General features: G+C 32.3%; 2 protein-coding genes and 1 long non-coding RNA gene across 4 annotated transcripts in view; all 3 read left to right on the forward strand.

Moving 5' to 3' along the window:
• LOC110814493 (exocyst complex component EXO70A1-like) overlaps window positions 1-6,340 on the forward strand; it is a 45,198-nt gene extending 38,858 nt beyond the window's left edge. The window contains exons 10-12 of the mRNA XM_088209568.1: window positions 5,018-5,127; window positions 5,240-5,386; window positions 5,855-6,340. Of these exons, the coding sequence (XP_088065694.1) occupies window positions 5,018-5,127; window positions 5,240-5,386; window positions 5,855-5,972 (375 nt within the window). The 3' untranslated portion in view covers window positions 5,973-6,340. The remainder of the gene's footprint in view (window positions 1-5,017; window positions 5,128-5,239; window positions 5,387-5,854) is intronic.
• Window positions 6,341-9,389: 3,049 nt separating this feature from the next.
• LOC110814496 (uricase / urate oxidase / nodulin 35) lies at window positions 9,390-21,643 on the forward strand. Its single transcript, XM_022041970.2, has 8 exons — window positions 9,390-9,772; window positions 10,174-10,266; window positions 11,880-11,955; window positions 13,589-13,698; window positions 19,934-20,025; window positions 20,102-20,275; window positions 20,391-20,484; window positions 21,202-21,643. The coding sequence occupies exons 1-8, from the start codon at window positions 9,569-9,571 to the stop codon at window positions 21,283-21,285; spliced, it is 927 nt and encodes a 308-aa protein (XP_021897662.1). The 5' UTR covers window positions 9,390-9,568; the 3' UTR covers window positions 21,286-21,643.
• On the forward strand, window positions 13,705-19,166 carry LOC148240470 (uncharacterized). Of its 2 annotated transcripts, none has more exons than XR_015813854.1 (2): window positions 13,705-17,089; window positions 17,170-19,166. It is a non-coding gene; the product is annotated as an uncharacterized LOC148240470 (long non-coding RNA). The 2 variants fall into 2 exon arrangements; XR_015813853.1 differs by having other exon boundaries at window positions 17,188-19,166.
• Window positions 21,644-23,826: the final 2,183 nt, after the last annotated feature.

Here is a 23,826-nt window from a genome sequence, read left to right on the forward strand (position 1 = left end):
TAGATAATGGAAATTCTACTTCTGTTTATTATTTTCATCACCATAAGGTGTCAATTTATAGGAAAAATACAACCAAATTCTAACAAAAAACCTAACAAAATTTTAATAACTTTATGAGAAGAAGGAATAACAAAATCGGTTATATCTCACCAACTTTGTGATTACTTCCACTAGGCTAATAACAATAAAAAATAAAAATTGAATTGATTTTTTTTACTTTCTACAAGTTTGATGTCAAAAATATTTTCTTCAATGGACACTTAGATGAAGAGGTATATATGGAAATCCCTCTTGGATTTAAAGATGAAAGAACACAAAAGAAAGTTTGCAAATTAAAAAATGCTTTATACTGATTGAAATAATCTCCAAGAACATGATTTGAATGGTTTAGAAGAGTTATGATCTTTTTTAAATATTAACAAAACAATGTTGATCATAACCTGTTTATCAACATTATGAGGGTAAAGTCATCATTTTTATTGTTTATATAGATGATACTGCGGTGATTGAAGAAGATACAAAGGAGATGGTTCGATTGAAAGAACTTTTTGTTCAAGAGTTTAAAATAAAAGATTTAGAAAAATTGTAGTACTTCTTGGGAATTAAAGTTGCTAAATCTAATAAAGAGATTTTCATTTCTCAAAAAAAGTATATCCTAAACTTATTAGAAAAGACTGGTATAATGGCTGCAAGCCGACATAATCTTCCATTAAAAACAATCACAAATTATAAACGGGTAGTAGTACATTAGTTAACTTGGGAAGATATTAGAGATTAGTTGGAAGACTCATCTATCTCTCACATATTAGACGTGATATCGCTTATGCAATTAGCCTGGTGAGTCAGTACATGCATAATCCTCACGAGATTTATTTATATGTCATCTTTCACATACCTGAAATCTGCACCAAGAGAAAGTCTGCTCTTCTGAAAAAACGGTCACCTTAAAATAGAAGTATTTACAGATACCAATTGGGCTGGATCTCCGAATGATAGAAAACCAACGATTAGTTACTGCACATTGGTAGGAGGCAACTTGATTACATGAAAAAGTAAGAAGCAGAGTGTAGTTGTCTGCTACAGTACTAAAATAGAAGTATTTACAGATACCAATTGGGCTGGATCTCCGAATGATAGAAAACCAACGATTGGTTACTGCACATTGGTAGGAGGCAACTTGATTACATGAAAAAGTAAGAAGCAGAGTGTAGTTGTCTGCTACAGTACTAAAGCAGAATATAGAGTAATGGCTCAAGAATTATATGAATTATTATAGTTGCAAAAACTAATGAGAGAATTAAAACTATTTAAAAAAGGGAGTTTATCCTTGTTTTGTGACAATAAAGCAACCATTGGCATTATTTATAATCTAGTTCAACATGACTGGACAAAGTATATTGAGATTGATTGACATTTCATAAAAAAAAATGTAGTTGATAGCTCCTTGTGTTTATATCATGTGTCTTCTAGCGATCAGGTGACAGATATCTTTACTAAAGGACTTCACAACAAATTTCTTAAGAACTTTCTGCAAGTTGGACATGTATGATATTTTATGCATCAATTTAATGGAGAATGTTGAGTAGAATATTTTGTTGCTTAATTAATTGAGATGATGTAATTAATTAGAATTTTATTAGAATAATAATTTTTTTATCTATAACTAGGAATTCTCTATATTTATTTTAGGTATAATAACATAAAGTGTATAAGAAATAAAAAAGAATATATTTTTTCTCAAAAATCTACAAGAAACGTAACTTTTCTTACTCAAATTTAAATAAGATAGTAGCCACATAATGCTCCAATGTTGTAATATGATAAAACAATTCCGCATTGAAAATGCAAAAGACTTCTGCAACCTCACAATCTTATCTTTTTCCACCAAAAAGAGATCATTCACGAGTCATCATGCGTCCACTTTCCACAAGAAAATGGAGTGACAAAATATAAGAATGATCATTTTTTTGCGACCACTAGAATCTTTCTATTCTAGAACCACATATATTATTAATTGCTTATCCTTGAGTACCCTAGAGTTCAAAAGTCTTCTAGAAGCCCCTTTTAGATTTTACCCATAAGTAAGTGTCACAAATTCTTTGGTTTCACAAATATTTGGATGTATAAGCTTTGTTTACATTCATTAGCGTCAATAAGGAAACTTTATCCCAGTGTCTTAAAGTGTGTTTGTGGAATACTATTCTTCTAAAAAATGGTGTAGATATAACCATCCACCAACTCAAAAGTTCTTTGTGTTTATAGATATCATTTTTGTTAAAAAAGATTCATATTTTTTCCAACCTTATCTTGAAGGGAAGTTTATATTTGAAAATAAAGATACCAAGTTATTTACTGACTTTACTCTACCACTCTTACTATATACTCAAATACCATCCCCATCACCACCAGAAAACCTACAGAAAGCACCAAAAACTCACCCACTCAAGATACACTTAATTCCAGGATCACTCATATATACAAAGAAGAAAAATCTGACTTCTAAACAAAAAAAAGTTCAAGCATCCGACACAAGTTTTGAGACTAAGGTAAGCCTTGAAAATTCTATACAATCTGATAATAATAATACGTATTGCAATTTGTAAATGAATAAGGGAATGCACTTAACGTCCCTATTGTTATATCTCATAATTTGTGTCATTTGATAAATATTTATATTCTCATAAAAATTTTTACAAATTTGAATACTGAGTCTATCCCTAAAACTATATTTGAAACATTATCCTGTGAGAAATGAAGAAATATCATGAATATTGAAATACAGTCATTATAGAAGAACTAGGCATGGAAGTGGTGGACATGCCAAAGGAAGGAAATCCATGGGTTGCAAGTGGGTGTTCAAAGTAAATAGAAGGCATATGGGACAATCCAGAAGTATAAAGCAAAATAGTGGTAAACGGCTTACTGAGATCTATGGAATAAATTATCAAGAGATGTTTGCACCAATAGTTAAGATAAACATAGTGCAATTTGTTACTGCTCATTTTGATTGTCAAACAACAATATGATGAGAAAAATGCTTCTTGCATTGAAATTTATAAGAAGAAATCTATATGGAGATTCTATTAGGATTTGACAGAGGGACATGACCAAATAAAATTTGTAAACTGAAGAAGGTACTCCATGAACTTAAGCAATCACCTGATTGACAAATTCATATGGATGATTATGGGTTTGGGATATAAGCAGACTTAGGAAGACAATACTCTGTTTATCAAGCACTCAGAGGCTGGAGGAGTTACAGCTTCCAAGTCTACATTGATGACATTATTGTAACATGACATGATAAAAAAGAAAAATTAATACTCAAGCGATGCCTGCCAAGAGAGTTTGAAATCAAGGAGTTGGATAAGTTGAAGTACTTCCTTGAAATTGAAATCAGCTGCTCAGAATCCAAGATCTTTGTCTCCTTGCAGAAATACATTCATGACCTGTTAAAAGATGTATGCAAGCTAGTATGCAAACTAGTTATTACTCTATTGATCCCAATCGTAAGCTGGGACTGGTAGAATAGGATATATCAATTGATAAGGAGATGTATAGAGAATAGTTATGAGATTAATATATGTCACAAAAAAAAAAAAAAAATTCAGACATTGTTTGTGCAATAAGTATTATAAGTTAGTTGACATACAGTCATAAAGAAGTGTACTTACAAGTAGCCTATAGAATGCTTGTTACGGAATCCAAAATCAACTAATTTGATTAAAAACCCCACATATTTTAGTGTTCAGAATCTTTAAACTTTCAACAAACTCTCCCTACTTGATCTATATTCAACACGTGACACCAAGGTACTTGAGATGATGATTTAGATTGATTAAATGCCACAAGATGGAAGCTTGATAAGTAAAATCAATTCAAAAATGATTGATAAAACGCTACAAGTAGTTACCTTCTTAAGTTGAATCAATTCCCACTCAAAAAAAAGGTTGAAGAAAACTTTACTAGTTGAAAACTAAAATTTCATAATTTTATTATTCTCAAATTTGAATGAGTACAAATAGGAATTGAAGACTTATTTATAGATTAGGTCATGTGCATTATAAGAAAATAAATCTTATAAATTAATTGTAAAAATTATAAGCAAATTAAATATTGTTTTGAATGAGAAAATAATAAAAATTGAGAAGACTTTGACTAGAATAGGTTAAATAGGATATTCTCTTTTTAAATGAGAATATTTTAATTAACTGTGAAGGAATCAAGGGAAGTAAATATGGTTAATTAAAACTGGCCACTAAAGGAGCAAAGAAGTCGTCCATATCTTTCCTAAACCGTGGGATTTAGTTATTTAAGGAATGAAATTTGATTTTCTCTTCCTTAAGATATCACATGGTTCAGGACGAGATCTGCCCTCTTTGTTGATTCTCCCTTTAAAGAAATTCTTTTTTTTTTCTTTGCTCGCATTAGTGCTGCATTACCTAAAAGTGTTTACGTTCTTCTTAGGAGCCTGTCAAATATATTGAGATTGAAAAATATTTTATCAAAGAAAAGATAGTGGTTTAATATGTATGCTATACATGCCAACCAGTTCACAGCTTGTAGATGCATTGACTAAAAACTGAGTAATCAATATTCTAAACTATCATTGGCTAGCTGAAGATGTATAATATCTATTCCCCAATTTAAAGAAGAGTTGTTAAAGAAAGTGTATCATATGTAATTAGGTGAAAGGGTGATAAGATAAAATATACCCTATGTGATTAATGTAATTAATGGTTTATTTTCTTTTCTATTTTAAGAAAACTATATATATATATGATTATAATATTCAATAAATTTACATATTCAATCATTCTTTACAAAGTCAGCTTGATTGTTATAGTGATAAAAGAATCAATTTATTTCACCTCCAAAAAAAAAAAAGAAAAGGAAAAAGCCAGTTTGGTAGAGTTAACGAAAACTCTGTTTTCATGCTTTGAGGTTTATGTGCAATACTAACAGTATGCAATTGGAATATTGACCTTATAATATGCTGCTTGTTTTTTCCTGATAGATTCTTCAATGTCTATCTATCCAAGGGCTGACATCATCTGGGGGTGGCAGTACAGTAGGTGGTGATGGAGGAAATAGTAGCGGGGTTTCAAGAGCTTTGATCAAAGAAAGGTAGATTAACATGATCCTTCACGAATCATGTGCATGTTTTGTACAGACCCAAACACATGAACCCTAATTTGGCAAGCTGTTTTTACCTTGGTGGAATTCTCGTTGTTTTCAGGTTCAAGACATTCAATATGCAATTTGAAGAGTTTCACCAAAAGCAATCTCAGTGGACTGTTCCGGACACGGAATTGCGGGAGTCCCTAAGGCTTGCAGTTGCAGAAGTTTTATTGCCTGCTTACAGATCATTTGTAAAGCGTTTTGGGTATATTTCTCTCTCTTTGTGCCTACTATAAAAAAAAAGTTTGGTTTAATTTCTCTTTAACTTGTGTATGTTGATTGAGATACACAATCCTGTGGTGGACATTCCAACACATCATTCCAAAAGCTAAGTTATTGAGGTTTTACTGTGTTTGTCTCTGCGCGTTTGTTTGTGGAAAGGTGTGTACTTATGCTCCTAGGTTTTAAAGGGCAAGTCTGTTGTCTTTAGATGTTTAGTTCTAGGACAGGGTGTCTCGGGAAAGGTTTTGTCTATCAACAATATTGTGAAACATGTCCGTATGCATGTTATTTTAGTAACACAAAGTTTACCACATTCTTGCAAGTGCTACAGCATATATACAAACAAAATATACTGAAGCTGAATTAATCTAACGTCAATTTTTCACGTTATAGAGGTTCCATTAATTCGGACATTATTGTAATTGTATCCTTGCAATTTTTGGTGTTACAGACCTCTAGTGGAGAATGGGAAGAACCCACAGAAGTACATCAGATACAGTGCTGAGGATCTAGAGCGGATGTTGGGTGAATTTTTTGAAGGAAAGAATGTGAATGAACCCAAGAGATAATTTTAGCTGGATCTCCAGTCTCTCAGATTAAGGTGGGTTACATTTATTTAATTCTTATCTGATGGTGCGGGCACTCCTCCTTCATTGTTTAGCGGGTTGATTTCTCAGAAGTTGTTTACATGGGTGATGGTGGTTGCCTGAGATTATTGTCTTTTCCCTTTACGTCTTTCAGCTGGTGTTAACATGGAGAAAAGAAAATGTATGTTGTTAATTCACACCATGCACAATGTAGAAATAACTGGTGAGGTGTTATATGCTTTTTTCTGGAGTGCTTCTGTTTGTTGTATTACCTACAGTAAATAATGATATTACTCAAGTACATATTGGAAACCAGATATATAGTGAGGATAGTTTCCCTTTGTAGAGAATTTTCAGTTCCAAATATAAATGCTCGCAGGACAAAAATGCATTTGTTGAAGAAGAGTTTAGTTTATATAAGAACAAAAATGCAGTTGGGAGAAACGACATTGACTTGTTCGGCTTTAATATTGTTGTTACCAGAGAAATTTAAATATGGTAGATCTATTTAGGAAAATATGTTCTTATTATATATATATTTTGTAAATATATATATATATATTCATTCATTCTAGGATTTATTTTTAAAAAATAGTACAAATTTTGTAAATAAGCTGAAATTTAAATTTTCTTTTAACAGCAATAGTTTTGTATACGGAAGAAAAAGAAATGAAAGTTAGAGCAAAAATGAAGGGTTCATTATTATATACATTGTTAGTTAACATAAGAATAAATAGGTATTTAAATATTAAAGAAGTTAGCATAAGAATAAATAGGTATTTATTTTATTTAAATTATAATAAATAACTTTTCTCTTCAGGTTCTTTGGCTGATTATTGTTCTCTTTCTTTCTGAATGCATTAGACTTTTTTTGTTTCAACATATAAGGTTTCCACAATTACCTTAAAAAAGGCTCAAGAATTTTTATTAGTTGCAATTTGAAATAATCTATTTCTTGTTTTGGTTGAGCATATTTCTATAATTTGCTTGAAGACAGTAGTCAGAAGCATCCAACCAGAGTTCAAGAAAATGGGTTAGTTCGAAATTAACATTGACTCGAAATATTTCAAATAATTATAATGCCATGTATATAAAGTAGGGAATGAAGAAAGAAGACGACAGGAGGAGACAAGTTTTATATACATATACATATTAATGGGCTACTGGGAGGCTGCTTCTTTATATACATACATATACATACGTCATCATAATATATGTATGCATGTGCGTTTGTACGTGTTGAAGAAAAGCCAGGTGTATACTGTTATTTTTCAATAGGTTTTGTTGCTTGCTTATATTGTGTTAAATTTAACCGAATACTAACTTGAAACGAAACATTTACTTTAGAATTTTTTTTTTTAATTTTAATATTTAAAATAGATGAATTTTTTCACTCCAAAAGAGTTTGGAAAAAAAAAAAAAAAAAAAAAAAAAAACTTAAAGCAAAAGTGAGAAACCAAATCTAAAGAAATATTTATCTATTCATATTCAAAACTCTATATGTGACCTTTATTATACCTTTGATCTCATAAACAGAGCTTTCTTTCCTGCTTTCTCTGAGCCTTCCTTATCAAACAATTTCAGCCTCTAATTAAGCTTGCACATCAATAGCTATAGAATTGTAGCTCCTTTAATGGAAAACTTTTGCAAAACATTACATTTAAAATTTTTACACTTCTTCATCAACAGCTACCCAAAGAGCAAACAAATGTAAATGTTAATTCTATAATTACTTTATAATCACTATTCCAATTTCAAAAGACAAATAATTTCCGACGAAACTTTTTAATCTCTCTTTCTCTTTTCTTGCTCTTCAATTAGTGAGTTCAAATCACTTTATTCAAATTTTTTTAACAGTTCATAAATAAAGTGAAATACATTATGAGACGAAATAAGAATTTATGTAAAAGTATAATAGAAATTATAGTTAATAGAAATAAAGTAATATCTAAAATTTTTTTTTTTTTAAAAAAATTGAGATTAAAACTTCGGGTTAATTGATTACCAAAACTTTCAATTTTTATTATATTACAAAGAGAGATAAAATTACAACTGAAAAATGGAACTTCATTGGACATAATCCGTTTTGGAACACAAACTAATTCCTTATTAAGTTTAAAACTTTAAAAGAGTAGAATACATATAAACTTCTCATATTACGTAAAAAATTTTATTTTACCATCAGTTATTAAACATTACACATAAAAAAGTGAGTTTTCATATAAAAATATATAAGATTTGGAGAAGATAATTAACAATAAGTAGATTTAAATGAGATAAATGATTATAGAAAGTAAATAATTTTATTAGAGATGTTAATTTTGATCCAACACATTATATGAAATGCACGAAAAAAAAAAAAAAAAAAAAAAAAAAAAAAGTTATGATTTAGTTATTTAGGGAATGTTGCGTTGGAGAAGATAAAGGGAGAAGGTTTCCTAATAACTTTTTATTTGTTGAGATTTTAGATGTTTAAAAGTGATAGGGAGAGAGATTTAATTGGAAGGAGCATGACTTGAGGAATAAAAAAAGGAAAAAGAGGAAGAAAAAGCTGTTTAAAATGTGTATATATATATATATATATATATATATTTCAAATTAATTATCATGAATATCTTTTGTTGACACTAAAAAAAAGATCTTACTACATGCAGTAGTATAACAATGAAGGTATCTTACATAGCTTTCTACACTATCATAAGCTACACTAACTCACCAAAGTAAAAAGTTTATAATATATTATTTATGCATGAAAGCTGCTGCACCAAACTACACTAATTTCAAATATCAAATCTTAAGAATAAGATTGTATTTTCACGAGATCATATAATTTGAATGATACAACAAGACTGTGAGTAACTAATCTAAAGTAAACCCTTATTCTTCCACTAATAAATACATACATATACCCAATAATGAAGTCTAATGATATAGGTAAGTTTCTAAACTTCCAATTAACAATATACTTATGAAAACATAATTTTCTTAACAACCAACAACTTTTGCTCCACTAAATTAATCATCTCGCAATCTAAATTTCTAATTTTTTAAGTGTACTTACCAGAAGAAAAAGTAGAATTACCATTTTTTTAAAATGTTCTTGTGGTAGCATATTCTTTTTATTCTCCTCTCAATCAAATATTATTCTCATTACTATCAAATATTTTATGAATTAAATTAATAAGGAAATATATTAAAATAATGTAAAAAAGAGTATTCATTAATTAAAAAATTAATTTAAGACAGCAAAACTGATCGAAAAGTTTCCTTGCAATTAAAAAAAATTATTTTATGTTTTATAATTTTTAATTCATTTGAAACTTTTTGAAAAAGAAATAAAATAATAATAATAATATCAATCACTAAAAAAAAAAAACATAACATAACATAAAACAAGTCATCACCACCATGGAAGGAGCTTCAGCTTACAGCTTACATATTATTTATATATTCCTCTCCATTCGCATCTTGGACCTCCACTTGAGCTTTTGCAGAAAATCCAACTTCATGCAAACAGAGAAACGCCAAGAGATCTAGAACCAACACATAGAAAAACCTTGAGTAGTGGAGTGGAGAGCATGATGGCGCAAGTAGCTAACCTCAATTTGGAGCAAAGTCATGGCAAATCCAGAGTCAGAGTGGCTAGGGTCTGGAGAGGTCGAGATGGGTGCCATTTCATGGTCGAGTGGAACGTTAACATCACTTTGCTCTCTCACTGCCTCAATGCTTATGTTCGTGGAGACAACTCCGACATAGTTGCCACCGATACTATGAAAAACACTGTATGTATTATTCTCTCTCTCTCTCTCTCTCTCTGTTTTTTCTTTTCTATATTTCGGTTAATTTGAACTATGAAGACTGAGAAAGTATAGCAAAAGGAATAATCTAATGACACATCGTCACTTTAATCGACGATTTCGGAGTCAGTCTTTCCTGAAATTAATGAGTTTTTCCCTGTGCGATCGGAAAATCGGTGCAAACGGATTTAATTAATTAGTTTGTGTTAATGGTTACCCCCTATTTTATTAGCTTGGTGATGTGTATATAAACTCTGGTGGTATCCGATCAACGGTTCTTTTTTTCTCTCTCTCTCTCTCTCTCTCTGTATTAATTTGGTCTTGTACGTATTAAATTAAAATCTTATAGTCTGATTGAGTCGTATTCATGGTGAGATGTAATATAGGTATATGCGAAAGCCAAGGAATGTTCAGAACAACTTTCTGTAGAGGACTTTGCTATTCTACTTGGCAAACACTTCACATCGTCTTACCAGCAGGTAAAAATTATACGTTGTTTTCTTTCTTATGTTTTCTTATAAATTTCAGAGTTGATCGTAGAGCTATACTACTTCCTTTCTATGTGTATGTTGGTTTCTTCAATTCTTTGGAATAGGAAGTATGTGTCGGTTAGATCTCAGCATGGATGTAGTATATGTTTGGTTATAATTTTTTTGTTTCATCATTTTGTTCTTATGTTGTTGTCCATCTTATCCTTCTTACCAGGTGAGGTAACTTTCTTGTATGTCGTACGGTCTTACGAAAATAATTCATGGTTCATTATTTTACTGTTCTGAAGTACATGGAGAACAGTGTCGGTTAGATCTCAGCATGGATGTAGTATATGTTTGGTTATAATTTTTTTGTTTCATCATTTTGTTCTTATGTTGTTGTCCATTTTATCCTTCTTACCAGGTGAGGTAACTTTCTTGTATGTCGTACGGTCTTACGAAAATAATTCGTGGTTCATTATTTTACTGTTCTGGAGTACATGGAGAACAGTAAAATGCTTCCCTGTTGATGTGAGTCATATATATGATTGATGACAGGCACAGAAACGGTTGTTACACTTCGGGTTGATTCATAATTTTAGGGGAAATTCTGTAGTGCTTTTGAGACAATTTTTGCCTCCTTGAATGTGAGAGTAAAAATTTAAAGAAAAAAAAGCTCTTTGTAAGGGCTATAATCTGGTTTGCACCCATTTTTAGAATATAGAGATTCAGATAAGAACAGAGGAAGGGCGTCAAGTGTCTTGAAGAAGACACTCCTAGATCTCTATGGATTTTAAGCACATGGTCGTACTTTATTACCTGAAAAAATAATTATGTCCTTCATTTTACTAGTATCTATTTCAGAACTGAATGAAAGGAAAAGAAAAAGGGAAGAAACCGTAACAGTACTGGTTATGTTACTATAGCATAATACTGTTAATGATATTCATCGCGCTGTAGAAGTGTTCTTTTTTTCTAAGTTTCTGTTAGACTTATTTTAATGGTTGTGATTTCATTGTGAGATTTAAGGATTTATTTGATTACCAACTATGACATCAAAATGACCATTGACTTTCATTATCAATGAAATCAGCTTCTGGCTTTATCATAATGAGGTTGTTTTTTTTTTTCTTCATCATAATCAGATTTTGACATCATAAAGGTTATTTGAACGTCAAAGAAAATTCGGTCGTTCAAGTTAAAATACTTTAATTCAGATGACGGGTTTTCAGATTCTTAAGTTCACCTAACACGAAGAATTGAAATTTCTTACTAATTTTGATGAAGGTCAAGAATAGATCATCCACAATCTTTGACGCACATGTTATTTGACATGTCCTTACTTCTTATACTGCATCAGCTATTAAACATCTTTGGATGACTACTAAATTAACCTGTGGATTGTTTTAAGTTTACTTTATATAGCTTAAACTTTAATCACAAGTGCACTGGAATCTTAACAAACTGCTACGTAGATCTCGCTAGAGTTTTGATGAGTTCTTAGATTCACTTAATAACCGGAGTATAAAGTACTGAAATATATGTAACTTATCATGCATCATGTTCCATGAAAATAGAGAACTGTATCGTTTGAGTTATCGGCATTGTCTTTTACCTCCCAGGTTACTACTGCCATAATAAAGATAGTGGAAAAGCCGTGGGTACGTGTCACTGTTGACAGGCAACCTCATAATCATGGTTAGTTTTTTCAATATCTGAAAAGGATTAATTAGTGATTGAGTCTCTGTTTACTTGTTTTCTTGACAGGGGTGAGCAATATGCATGATTTTGTTTTTCAAAAACTTTTAGACAAGACTGTAAAGGATGAGTCATGCGTAAATATATAATTGGGAGAAATGGTAACAGAATTGAAAATTGTTTCCTTGCTGAAAAAAGGGAGTATACTTGGTGATTGACACGGTGTTGTAAGTGGCAAAAATATTTGGAGAAGCCTAAGGTTCATTTGTTGCATTATACACGGACATTATTCAAGAATATTAGTGTCATATTCAATACTTTCATTAGCGAAACCATGCCACTGTTATTTTTCTGAAGTTATCCCAATTGCTTATTCTTTCGTTTTTACTTATATTTGCTCATTTTTTGATCTCTTTCTCTTCCTTGCCTTTGGTATTTATATTAGTTTTCTAATTGGAAACTGCTAGAGGTTAAATTCTGCTTGAGATGCATTTTGGAACTTCAATTATGCCTTAAGCATTAACTAATAATATTTGCAACTTTATTTGCGCTATCTCCATTTCTCCAAGACTAAAGGACATTAGTTGGGTTACCTCCTTCTCTTTCTTCCACAAAGGAGGTTTGGGGTTTCAGAAGGTTATTGCCTGTAAATGGTTGAAATTTATCCTCATCTTATATCAGGCCCATGTGCTGCATAAGGTGGACTCAAAACCCAAAAAGAACCATGTTTCTCCAAATAGATTTATCCTTTTCCTCACTTTTATAAAGTTAGAAAGAGTAAAATGAGTGTAATTGCTCAAAATTGGTTAAGTTTTTCTCTAGTTGTTTGGTAAGATCTTTATTTCTTATGTTACTCAGTTAATTATTCAATTCTTGACCTCATTTTTTACATGAATATTTTCAATAGGATTACTAACTAATGACTGGAATAAGCAATGTTCAACTATTATTTTCCTTCTTATTCCATGTTATCTGTTGGTTTTGGGTGAGCTTGTAAGCTTCTTCACTCCAGCAGTTCTGCTTGTTTCCTTGAAAACTACAGTTTTTGAGACATTCTCTCCTTTGCAAAAAGAGCTTCTTCTTTTTGGGCTCAAACTATATTTGTTGCGGACCCATTTTCAAGACATCTATAGGAAAGCTACTGCAGTTCTCGATATCTTTTTCCAAAGTGATATCTTATTCCAAGTAAAGTTGCCCCTTTTTATTGAAGAAGAGAGATGTCCATGGCATCATTGTGTTGTCACAGTTCTTTCAGTGGTTTGTTTGCTCCAATGAGTAACTTGTACAGTACTGTGCATAATCCATTTTTCAGTTTACAGTAGAGATCTGGAACAACAACAATATTTCCACAGGGCCCTACATCATTTAGAAACCTTGTAAAGGTTTTCAAAGAGGAGTCTTAGTTCCTCCAATCTATGTTCAAAGCTTTTAATGTTTCAAATATTTAACAAATATACTGTCTGCTAGTAAAACTGTCAAAATTTTCATGTGTTTTCAGTTTAATGGCATGCTATCCACAGCCATTTTTTTTGTACATTGGTTTGGCTAGTTATGAATAGATTGTGCTAGTTTGCCTCTTTTCCTACATACAGATTGCACTTAATTGACTCTTTTCCAATGTCTTTCAATTTAGGTTTTAGACTTGGATCTGAGAGGCATGTTGTGGAGGCAATAGTACAGAAGTCACTTGTTCTGCAGTTAACTTCAGGCATTGAAGGATTAACTTTGTTGAAGACAACCCAGGTAGACTTCCCCATTTATGCATGTCCTATAGTGTGAATCATTTTTGAGGTATTTTTTAAAAAACTAGATTGCATGAAATAGGATTGCACAGAACTATAATTTTTTTTTTCTTTTTGGTGTGTGTCAATAAACCTGTGAATATTTGTATAATATTCCAGTTTAGTTGACTATAAGAATTATCTGCTTAGGTGCTTTTATCCAAAAAATATTGTCTTTTGTACATGTTGGACAGAAATCTACGTAGGTCTTGGGCATAAAGTACATATAGGTCCATCCAAAAGGACTAAGGAGGAAAGTGACTACGTAGAAGGAGACCTATCTAAGAAAATTCGTAAGAGAATACTATACAGTAAAATATGATCTTTTCAATGCTACCCGTGGGCGTAGACAAGGGGAACCCCTCTCACCACTTCTATTTATTTTTGTAATGGAAGTTCTTAATAGGATATTGGAGAGGGCTAAGGAGTACGAGCTCTTTAGAGGTGTGTGGGTGGGTAAAAATTTGCAGCAGGTGGAAGTTTCCCATTTATTTTCTGTGGATGACACGATTATTTTGTGCCAACCGAATGTGGAGATGGTGCAGAACTTAAGAGCTGTGCTGCAATGTTTTCAGTTGGTATTGGGACTTAATATTAATATGGAAAAGTCTGATTTAGTATGCTTTGGGAGGGAGGAGGATGCAAATGTCTTTGCTGATCTGCTTGGGTGTAAAGCTGCTAAAGAGAAAGGTAGTTGGGATCCGGTTTGTTGAAATGTTTGAGAGAAGGCTAGCCACATGGAAGAGGAATGTTTTATCTAAAGGTGGTAGGCTCGCCCTCGTGAAGAGAACTCTCTCTAATATTCCTATCTATTACTTATTGGCCCTTACAATTCCGGTCTCAATTGTCAAAAAATTAGAAAGAATCCAATGCCGTTTTCTTTGGAGATGAGGATGATAGGAGAAGAATTCATCTTGTGAATTGGAAGGAGGTCAAAAAGCCTTTGGTGTGCTGTGTTTTGGGTATTAAATCTTCTATTGAGATGAACATGGCTTTACATGGGAAGTGGTTGTGGAGATACCTTACGGAGGAGGACAGGTTATGGAAGAGGGTTGTGGAGGCGAGATGAGGGTTCTTGGAGTGGGAGAGGTGGTTGCCATGGAATTAGAGGTCCTTACGGCATGAGTCTATGGAAGAAGATTAGTGAGGGTTGCCAGACCTGGAGTAATTCCATTAAATGGAAGCTTGGCATGGCAATAATAATATCCAGTTCTGGTTGGATGAGTGGAATGAAGGGGGCTGTCTCAAGGATCATTTTCCTAAAATCTTTGAAGTGGCGAGTAATAAAAACATCAAAGTGGAAGAAGTTTGCAAGGGGGCGGGGGGTGAGGGTGGTTGGAATGTGGTGTTATCCAGAAATCTTAATGATTGGGAGGTGGAGGAGTTTGAAGACCTTCTGCTTTTGCTGTCCAGGACCCAGATGAGCGACTGTAATGACAAACTGATCTGGAAGCTTAAAAAAAATGGGACTATTTACTGTGAAATCCTATTATGAGCATATTTTGGGGGAGAATGACAGCAGCCATGGGACTTTTCTGTCCAAAATGATTTGGAAAGCTCAGTCCCCTCCTAAGATCTCTTTCTTTGCTTGGGAAGAATGCAGAAATTGTATTTTGACTTGTGACAAATTGATGAGAAGGGGCATGATGATGGCAAACAGATGCTTTATGTGTAAGAAGGAGGAGGAGTCCTGCAACCACCTGCTTCTTCGCTGTTCTGCTGTCCAGGAGCTGTGGGCGATGATTTTCAGATTGGGGGGGTTGAGCTGGGTGGTGGCGGGTTCGGTGAGGGAGGAGTTGTGGGCTTGGGTGGGTTTGAGGAGAAAAGATAGGAAGCATAATATGCTTATTCCATTGACTGTTTTTTGGATCATATGGAAAGAAAGGTACAGGAGGGCTTTTGAAGGGAAAGAAAATGATATGCTTAAGATTTGGGATAGGTGGTTGCATTTATTTGGATCGTTAATTCTTGGATATGACTTGTATAGGGTGGACAATTTTGGGTACGTAATAGACTACTTAACAAATATGTGATACTTTTGTATATGGGTTACACCCCCTTGGTGCTTTGTTTATTCACACTTTTTTATTAAAAAAATACAGTAAAATATGCTCTATATTCTGATAGAAGATCTTGGAAACCATCGCCCATATATATAATTCTTTATTCGGAGTGAGAGTAGGTTCTGGTCCATCTCTTCTCTGGAAAAATTAGGAGATGAATGACAAGAGCACTAAATTGGGATGTGAATGACAAGAACGCTATGAGATGTGGAACATTTCCCCCATACCCACCCCATTGCATTTCTTGCATCCTTGAATTCGGTGGATAAAAAAAATTGAATCCATCTACATTCAGTGGAATGCCCTGCCTGACCACCGATTTCAATTTATCTGTTCCATTTGATTTAAAATTGTTACAGTTCCTACTGACAGATCTAGTTATGGGATTTTGTTAATAAAGTTATTAAGAGAGAATCCAACAGTCTCTTGACTGAGAAAAGATAAAAAATTGATCAAAAGTTGATAAATTTTTCTTCATTCATGGTCTGCTGACAAAGACAGCTTGGTCCTTTAATACAAAGAGAACCAGTTATGTTGGAAATTATTTTCCGGAATTATTGTAACTAAGTCATAATTACCCGCATTTCTTATCCTAGCCTTACCTTTTCTTCCCTTCTCCTATACACATTCTACTTTTCACCAGTATAGCATATAGACACATAAAACAAAGAGGAGTAGTTATTCTGAAAGTTACTTTCTAGAAGAGCCTAACTTCTCACCTATTGCTCCCTAATTTTCCCCTACTAACACTCACAATGCTTCATAGAAATACAACATCTAACCCGGAAAAACAGCACACAGAATGCAGTACATGCCTCTATCTAATAAACCCATAAACAACACCCATAATACAACAGATGCACCTATCTACTAAGTACCTGATTTCTTCTTATTTTCACCTAATTTCTTCTTATTTTTCCGCTTGTGTTCCTAACATCAGTTTCCCCCCTCAAGATGGCGCATGTCATAAAGTTCAAATTTCTGCCACTGCTATTGTGCTACTCTTTCTGGTTCTACAATGCTGGAATTTCAGAATTTTCTCCATTGCCGAAGTGCACTTCCACTTTTAACCAGAACAACCTTTTACAGCAGTGATCCAGTTCAAATTTTTCATCAATTAAAACATAATCTTCGCACTTGCTGATGATCAATCTCCTGAAGGAATAGCCTCTTCATTACAGTGGCATGCTGCTCTGGAGGACATCCAAGACTAAAATTTAGTGGTGGCTGTGGTGCACATCCAGGAACAGACGCAGCAAAGTAAAAACACTTCAATAACACCTTAAACCGGTCTGTTCTCTGTTCATATATTTTGCCCAAACTCATGGTATTTGTTAAGCTTTTGGACCAACAAACCTGAAAAAATTCAGTTTTGTAAAACGTGACAGAAAGGATGCTCACGCGTTGCACCAGGCTGTGGGTGCGCACAAGGTGCAATTGCGTGGAGCACACCGAGATGGATGTTCTGAGTTGTGCAGATCACGCCTTTGGGTGTCTTGCAGATTGTGTGGTGGTTTTTGACTGGTCTGCATTTGTGGGGGTCTTGCGTCGCATGGTTGAGGGTGATCGGTTTGACTGCTTCTTTCACTGGTCTCCCGCAGGACAGGATGGGTTGATTACTCCTCTAATCGACTCGCTAAAAATTCAAACTTTGACATGTTCTTTTCCCAGTGTTCATTATATATCTTCAAAAGATTCTCAAAAATGAACTGTAATTCACCCATAACGATTGGCTTTGGTGCCAGTTTGTCACAGTCCCTATCAATGAATCCAGTTATGAGATTTTGTTTATAGTATGGGTTCGTTATGAGAGAACTAATGATCTCTTGAATAAGAAAAGTACTCCAAACTTGATAAATTTTTCTTCATCCATAATCTGTCCATAAAGACAGCTTGGTATTTTAATACAAAGATAACCAATCATGTTGTGAGTTATTTCCCAAAATTATTATAACTACTCAACTACCCATATTATCTTAGCCTCACTCTTTTTTCCCTTCTCCTATACACATCCTACTATATAATACATATACACAAAACAAAGAGCAGTTATTCTGGAAGTTACTCTCCAGAACAGCATAAATTTTCACCTGTTTCTTCCTAATTTTCTCCTACTAACACGCAAGATGATTCATAAAAATACAGCCTATAAACCCACAAAACAGCACACATAATGCAGTACATACCTCTATCTAATAAACCCATAAACAACACACATAACACAACAGATACATCTATCTACTAATTAGCTAATTTCTTATTAATTTCTTCTTATTTTTCTGCTTGTGTTCCCAACAAAAATATTGGTATATTTATTAAAATACAATTAAATATTATTATTTTTATTTGAAACCCAAAAGCGCAATATAGAAAAATCTAAACTCGACAGAAACATCCAAATTAAAGTTCAATAATATGAAAATTAGTGCATAAATTATAAAGAAAAGTAAGGAATTCTCACAATATTAATTTTGTTGATGCATGTAATTTTTGTTTGCCGATAAATAGAATATTGCATACAAGAGGTTATATTTTGGAGGTCTTATTTGCGCACTACTACTTATTTCAATGCATACTATGGCATAAAAATGAAAATAAAGTAGGCTGCTAGTTTTCTTTCTATGTCTACATTCTTTGAGATTTATGGATGCTAGGATCATGCATGTACCTAGACTCTTTTAGGTCTTGTATTTAAATATGGGAAAACCACCTTTCACCCTTTGTTATTTGTATTTATTCAAATTCAAACCTTGTGGTTTTTTTCTATGACAATTCAATATTTGTGGTTTAGTTTTTTTTTAAAAAAAATCATTTTATGAAAGATCAAAACATTGAGGCTCTTGTTTTATATATATCTATATACATATATTTTTTTTTCTTATTAATTTCAATTGTCTAGCCTTAGATTTATTTTAGAAGTCTAAAAACGTGCAATATCCTTTAAAAATTAAAAATGTTATGTAACATAAAGAAAAAATCAAACTAGGGATTGAATTGTCACATAAAAAAAGAAAAAGTTTGAATTTGAGGGGATGAGTATGTACTTTACCCTTAATTTTTTTGTTGGTCATGGTACTTCATTGTTTGTTTTTTCGTCTTGTTATATTCATAGTTTATTTCTTTGTCTTGTTATATCTCTTTTTGATTTTGAAAATTTTGGAGCTGACCAGAGTTCAGAATTTTAAAATTTGGAACCCAACAGGTAATATCTGTTCAATGGGGGAAATAGGAAAAAGAACATTGAAAGAAACATGGAACAAAGAAGACTTGTGCTTCATATGTAATTACAAAGCACATGTGGCCTATTTGCAAATATATCTGATATGATTGACAATGTGATTATATATCAGCCTGGGTTTGATTCGAATTACAATTCTATGCAATAAGAATGAGAATATAATACAAATATCATAGAAATTTAAATAAAATAATATTCTAATTCAAAGTCAATTTCATGTCAATTCAAGTTTGGTGCTTTTGTGATTACTACCTTGACAATTTGGAATATGAATACATGGCTTTATGGGATTAAAGATATGAGTGAAATATATTCAATTATATACCAATTTGTAAATTATAACTATTTTCTGCATATTAATTACTAAAATCTTAAAATTGAACATTAATAGAATAAGTTTGAATCAAATATAAAATTAGGTTGTTTTGTGCCATTTGCTTGCTACTTATTATCAGCTTTAATCATTTTATCTAATGTTTACGTATGGTAATATAAAAAGAACAATGCTTATTAGATTTTTAAAGATTTTAATAAGATAGAAAATGAACTGCCTAATTCGTAACTGAGAGGTTTTTTTTTTTAATCAGTTTACTTAAGTACCTTTATAATATTATCTCAAAATTAAGAATACTTGTATAATGTAAGCTACAAAACATTTTTAATAAATACATAATTTTTTGTTAATTTCTTTACCAAATACAACTAATTTTTTGTTAATTTCTTTACCAAATACAACTAATTTTTTGCAATTACTACTTTATTCAAATACATGACTACTTAAATTTTTAAACAATTTCTGTTTTAACTAACTTAAAGGACCCTACAACTTTAAGCACATTTCTTTCGGTAGCTCCAAACATCATCACATTTACTTAGGAGCTTGTGTTAATGAACAGTCAGGGTTTGAAGGGTTTATTAGAGACAAATACACAGCTCTTCCTGAAACACGAGAGAGGATGTTGGCAACGGAGGTCACAGCATCCTGGAGGTAAAAAATTTCTTATTTTTGTAATGAATTAGTACAATACTACATTTTGAGGACACCAAACTATCTGTGGTTGCAGGTATTCGTTTGATTCTGTCTCTAGCATTCCTCACAAGCCTCTTTACTTCAATGGGAGATATGCGGATGTGAAAAAGGTTTTGACAGGAACCTTTTTTGGCCCTCCAAAAGAGGGAGTATACAGCCCATCTGTTCAAAGTACTCTATATGACATGGCAAAAGCTGTACTGGACAGGTTTCTCACTATAGCATTCAGTTTTTTCTAGATGATCGTGGTACCTTTCTGGATATTGATTCTATATTATCTCATTGTTCTCTTATCTCAAAAAATATCATCTTATTGTTCTCAGGTTTCTTGACATTTCATCAATCCAGCTTAAAATGCCTAATATACATTTCTTGCCAGTTAATCTATCAAGCAAGGATAATCCTACTATTGTCAAGGTAGTGCTCTTGATCTGTTGATGCATGTGGAAAGTTAATGGTTGCAACTTGAGACATGGAAAGGGACAGGAACCTAAGCACTTCAGGATGAAAAATTAGAAGAGGCAAACTAGGATATTGTGAATCAGTTTTTTTTTTTCTTTCATGTCTGAATTTGATTAGGGACTTTTAAGAGGTAATATAGTGTCTTCGTTCTTCTTTTTAAAAAAAATTCTTCTCAAAAAGTATAGTGTCTTTGATTTCAAAAACATTTGCCCTAGCTCAAACAAAATGAGGTGGAAGAGGCAGGATTATTTCTTGAAAACCACCTTCCCCTAGCCCATCCATTCTGCTTCCTCCCATCTCCTCTCCTCCGGCGTAAGTAGAAAATATGGAATAGGGAAATTAGGTGAGTAAACCATTTAAGTTTATAAGACCTTGGATTTAATTCTTTCAGAACATTTTTATTGATTTTCATACCAGGCTAGAGTTTTAGATAATAAATAAGTGCAGCCAGCATAGTTGGCTACGAATGGTGTAATATAGGTAGGGTTAATTAGTGCCAAACAGGAACCATGCTCAGCTAGAAGAAATAAACTCCGTCTGAGGAAGGGAATGGTTTAGGAGTATGAGGCACAACTTCTTTTGAAAGACCATGCCATGGATCTTTCATTTTGCATATTTTGTTACAAGGACAAAAGGAATGACCTATATTGCTGATCCACATAATTTTTGCAGTTTGAAGATGATGTATATTTACCAACAGATGAACCACACGGAACAATTGAAGCCAGCTTGAGCCGAGTCCGTTCAAAGATGTAAAAGTTGTGGTACACAGTGGATCACAAGGAAGCTATGGTTAGCAGCTCTGCTCTTTTAATCTTCAAAATAATCAGTGAAATGGGAGCTGCTTTTACAATGAACTTTGTTAGTAAAGGACTCAAAAAAACCCCCACCTGGTAGTATGATATTTAATCATAATGGAGTAATCATGGTACTCCACTTAGTTCTTCCATATTTAGTTTTTGTGTATAACAGACTGAAGCAGAACCCAACAGTTAAAAATAAGTTGAAATAAGTGCTGATTAATTCTGTCAGTGCATAATTTCTGCAGATTTTGGTATCAGGATCCAATAATAATGATTTGAAAAGTAGCAAGTCACCACAATCATTTTTTAGACGCTCTACTCTCTATAATTCTTGATTCTATTAGTAGTAAGTACTTTGATATCAAATTTTTTAAGACAGAGATAGAAAGTATGATCCTGAGTTACATTTTCTAAAGAATTAGAATTAACTAATTTGTAATTTGAGCTTGCATTTGGAGTTGAGGATCAGAACTCAGTTTCTAATTATGCACAGAATTAAACAAATTCATAATATTCCCATGAGTTACTTAGTTTTAAATAGAAAGGAACAAGAGGGTATCTCATATTGCTCGTATAGAAGTGAGTTTCATATGATATTTGCCTTTTCCTTACAAGAAGAGAGATGATAAGTATGTGCAATACTGATGAAATATCATAGAAAAATTCAATAGAGTTTAACTAAAAATAAAAATAAAATGGAAAAGGACAAAGGTTATACATAAAATGCTCATAAACTCTCTTAAATATATTGTTCTAAAAGCTTATGATATTCACTTCCCAAGTTTTCCATCAATTGAGTGCATTATTTTTATCATATTCCAAGAGAATCTTTAAAATACATTTTCCTACTAAAGTAAACTTTATTTATCCTAATAAAATTTTACCAATTGGGAATTGGACAAAGTTAATTTATATTTTTGTTAACTTCTTCTATAAGATGACTTACTTGTGGTCTTAATTTATTCATAAAAATTTATTTGTAACTAAAATAAGATAAGAAGAAAATCTTACCCTTCACACTTCCCAAAAAAAAGTTTTATCAACTCAAGTGGGGTGTTTGAGTTGGTTACTTAATACTATTTCCATTCGACGTCAGCAACTAAAATATGCTGTTAAAATCATTAGCATGATAACTATTAGTATTTTATTTTAGATATTATGAATTTAAATTTTATTAAAAAAAAAAAAAAAAGCAAGTAAAAAGTAAAATTCACTAGTTTCTTAAATTATCTATTTAATTTAAGTGTATTATTATAATTTTGACGTAAAGAAAACCCGGTGACTGACTAATTTTTTTTGGTTTTAGTGGCTGCAGTATATTAATATCCGGCTTAGTCTTTTTGTTTATAATAAGTAGTATTATAATCTTTTTTTCTTTAACCAATAATATATATATTCAAACATACAAATATTGGGAGAGAGAGAAGCTGGTAGCTAAAAGATTTACGTGAAGAAATAAATGGATCCCTAAAATTAACAAACGAACCAAGAAGAATGAATCTGTAAATTTGTTTTATTATTTAATCAAATATTTATGTGCAGAAATGAGAATAAATCCTAAAATTAATAAATAAATACAACGAAACAATCCACAATATCCTTCTTACACATTAAAAAAAAAAAAAAACACCAAACTCTACTCTTCTTTTGTTAATGGATATTGGGCCAATGGAACTGGTTGTGTGCCTGAACCCACAAATCAATAGAGATTACAATGCAATATTTTATCAAACCCGCATAGGGATACTGATATATAGCAAGTATGGTGTACAGTGTGCCATTTTTGTTGAAGATATAAATACATTGTATTCTCTAGAACTCTCATTTTTTTAGACTGATTATAAAATCCTAAATAGGGTTTTCTCTCACACGATGGTCCTACTTCACTCCCCTCTAATAGATTTGAGATATTTTCTCATCTTTCCTTTTAGTTTTCTTCATAAATCTTGCTTACTAGTGAGATTATACATTTAAGTATCAATTTATTACATAGAATCAGAGTGTAGCTAGGGATAGAAAATGAAAACTCGAACTAGACCACTAGTAACCAAAACTCTACAAACAAGTAGGATGATTTTAGATCCCTTTGAATTTAATAATTCATATTATATCAGAATAAATGAAAGCCCAAGACTAGTTCCAAGTTCTTAGTTGCTCAAAGCCAACAATTATTACATATTGGCTAGATCCATGAAACGCACACTATCAATTAAAAACAAACTAGAGTTTAGAAACAGAACCCTACATGAGTCGATAAATCTGACCGAGCCCTTAATGGAATATTGGATAAGATGCACGATACCATAATCACGTGGATTTAGAATGCATTTCTGCTTGATATCAAGGCCAATATCCTTTATATAGAGATAACACATCACCTATGAAATGATATTAAGGAGAGGCATTATGTAACACCTCGAAAACCTTTGCGCTTAATTTGTAATTGTGAACCCCTATTTATTCGAGTCCTAAGACCGCTTATACTCTTTAGATA

Source organism: Carica papaya, chromosome 8 (assembly GCF_054855325.1).
Source record: "Carica papaya isolate Zhongbai chromosome 8, ASM5485532v1, whole genome shotgun sequence".
Lineage (NCBI taxonomy): Eukaryota > Viridiplantae > Streptophyta > Magnoliopsida > Brassicales > Caricaceae > Carica > Carica papaya.

Excerpts from the sequence above, each read along its gene's own strand:
- LOC110814496 (XM_022041970.2), top strand. The coding sequence starts at position 9,569 with ATGATGGCGCAAGTAGCTAACCTCAATTTGGAGCAAAGTCATGGCAAA. Across the intron at positions 10,267-11,879 it reads TCACATCGTCTTACCAGCAG|GTTACTACTGCCATAATAAA; the intron begins GTAAAAATTATA and ends TTTACCTCCCAG. Across the intron at positions 11,956-13,588 it reads CAGGCAACCTCATAATCATG|GTTTTAGACTTGGATCTGAG; the intron begins GTTAGTTTTTTC and ends CTTTCAATTTAG.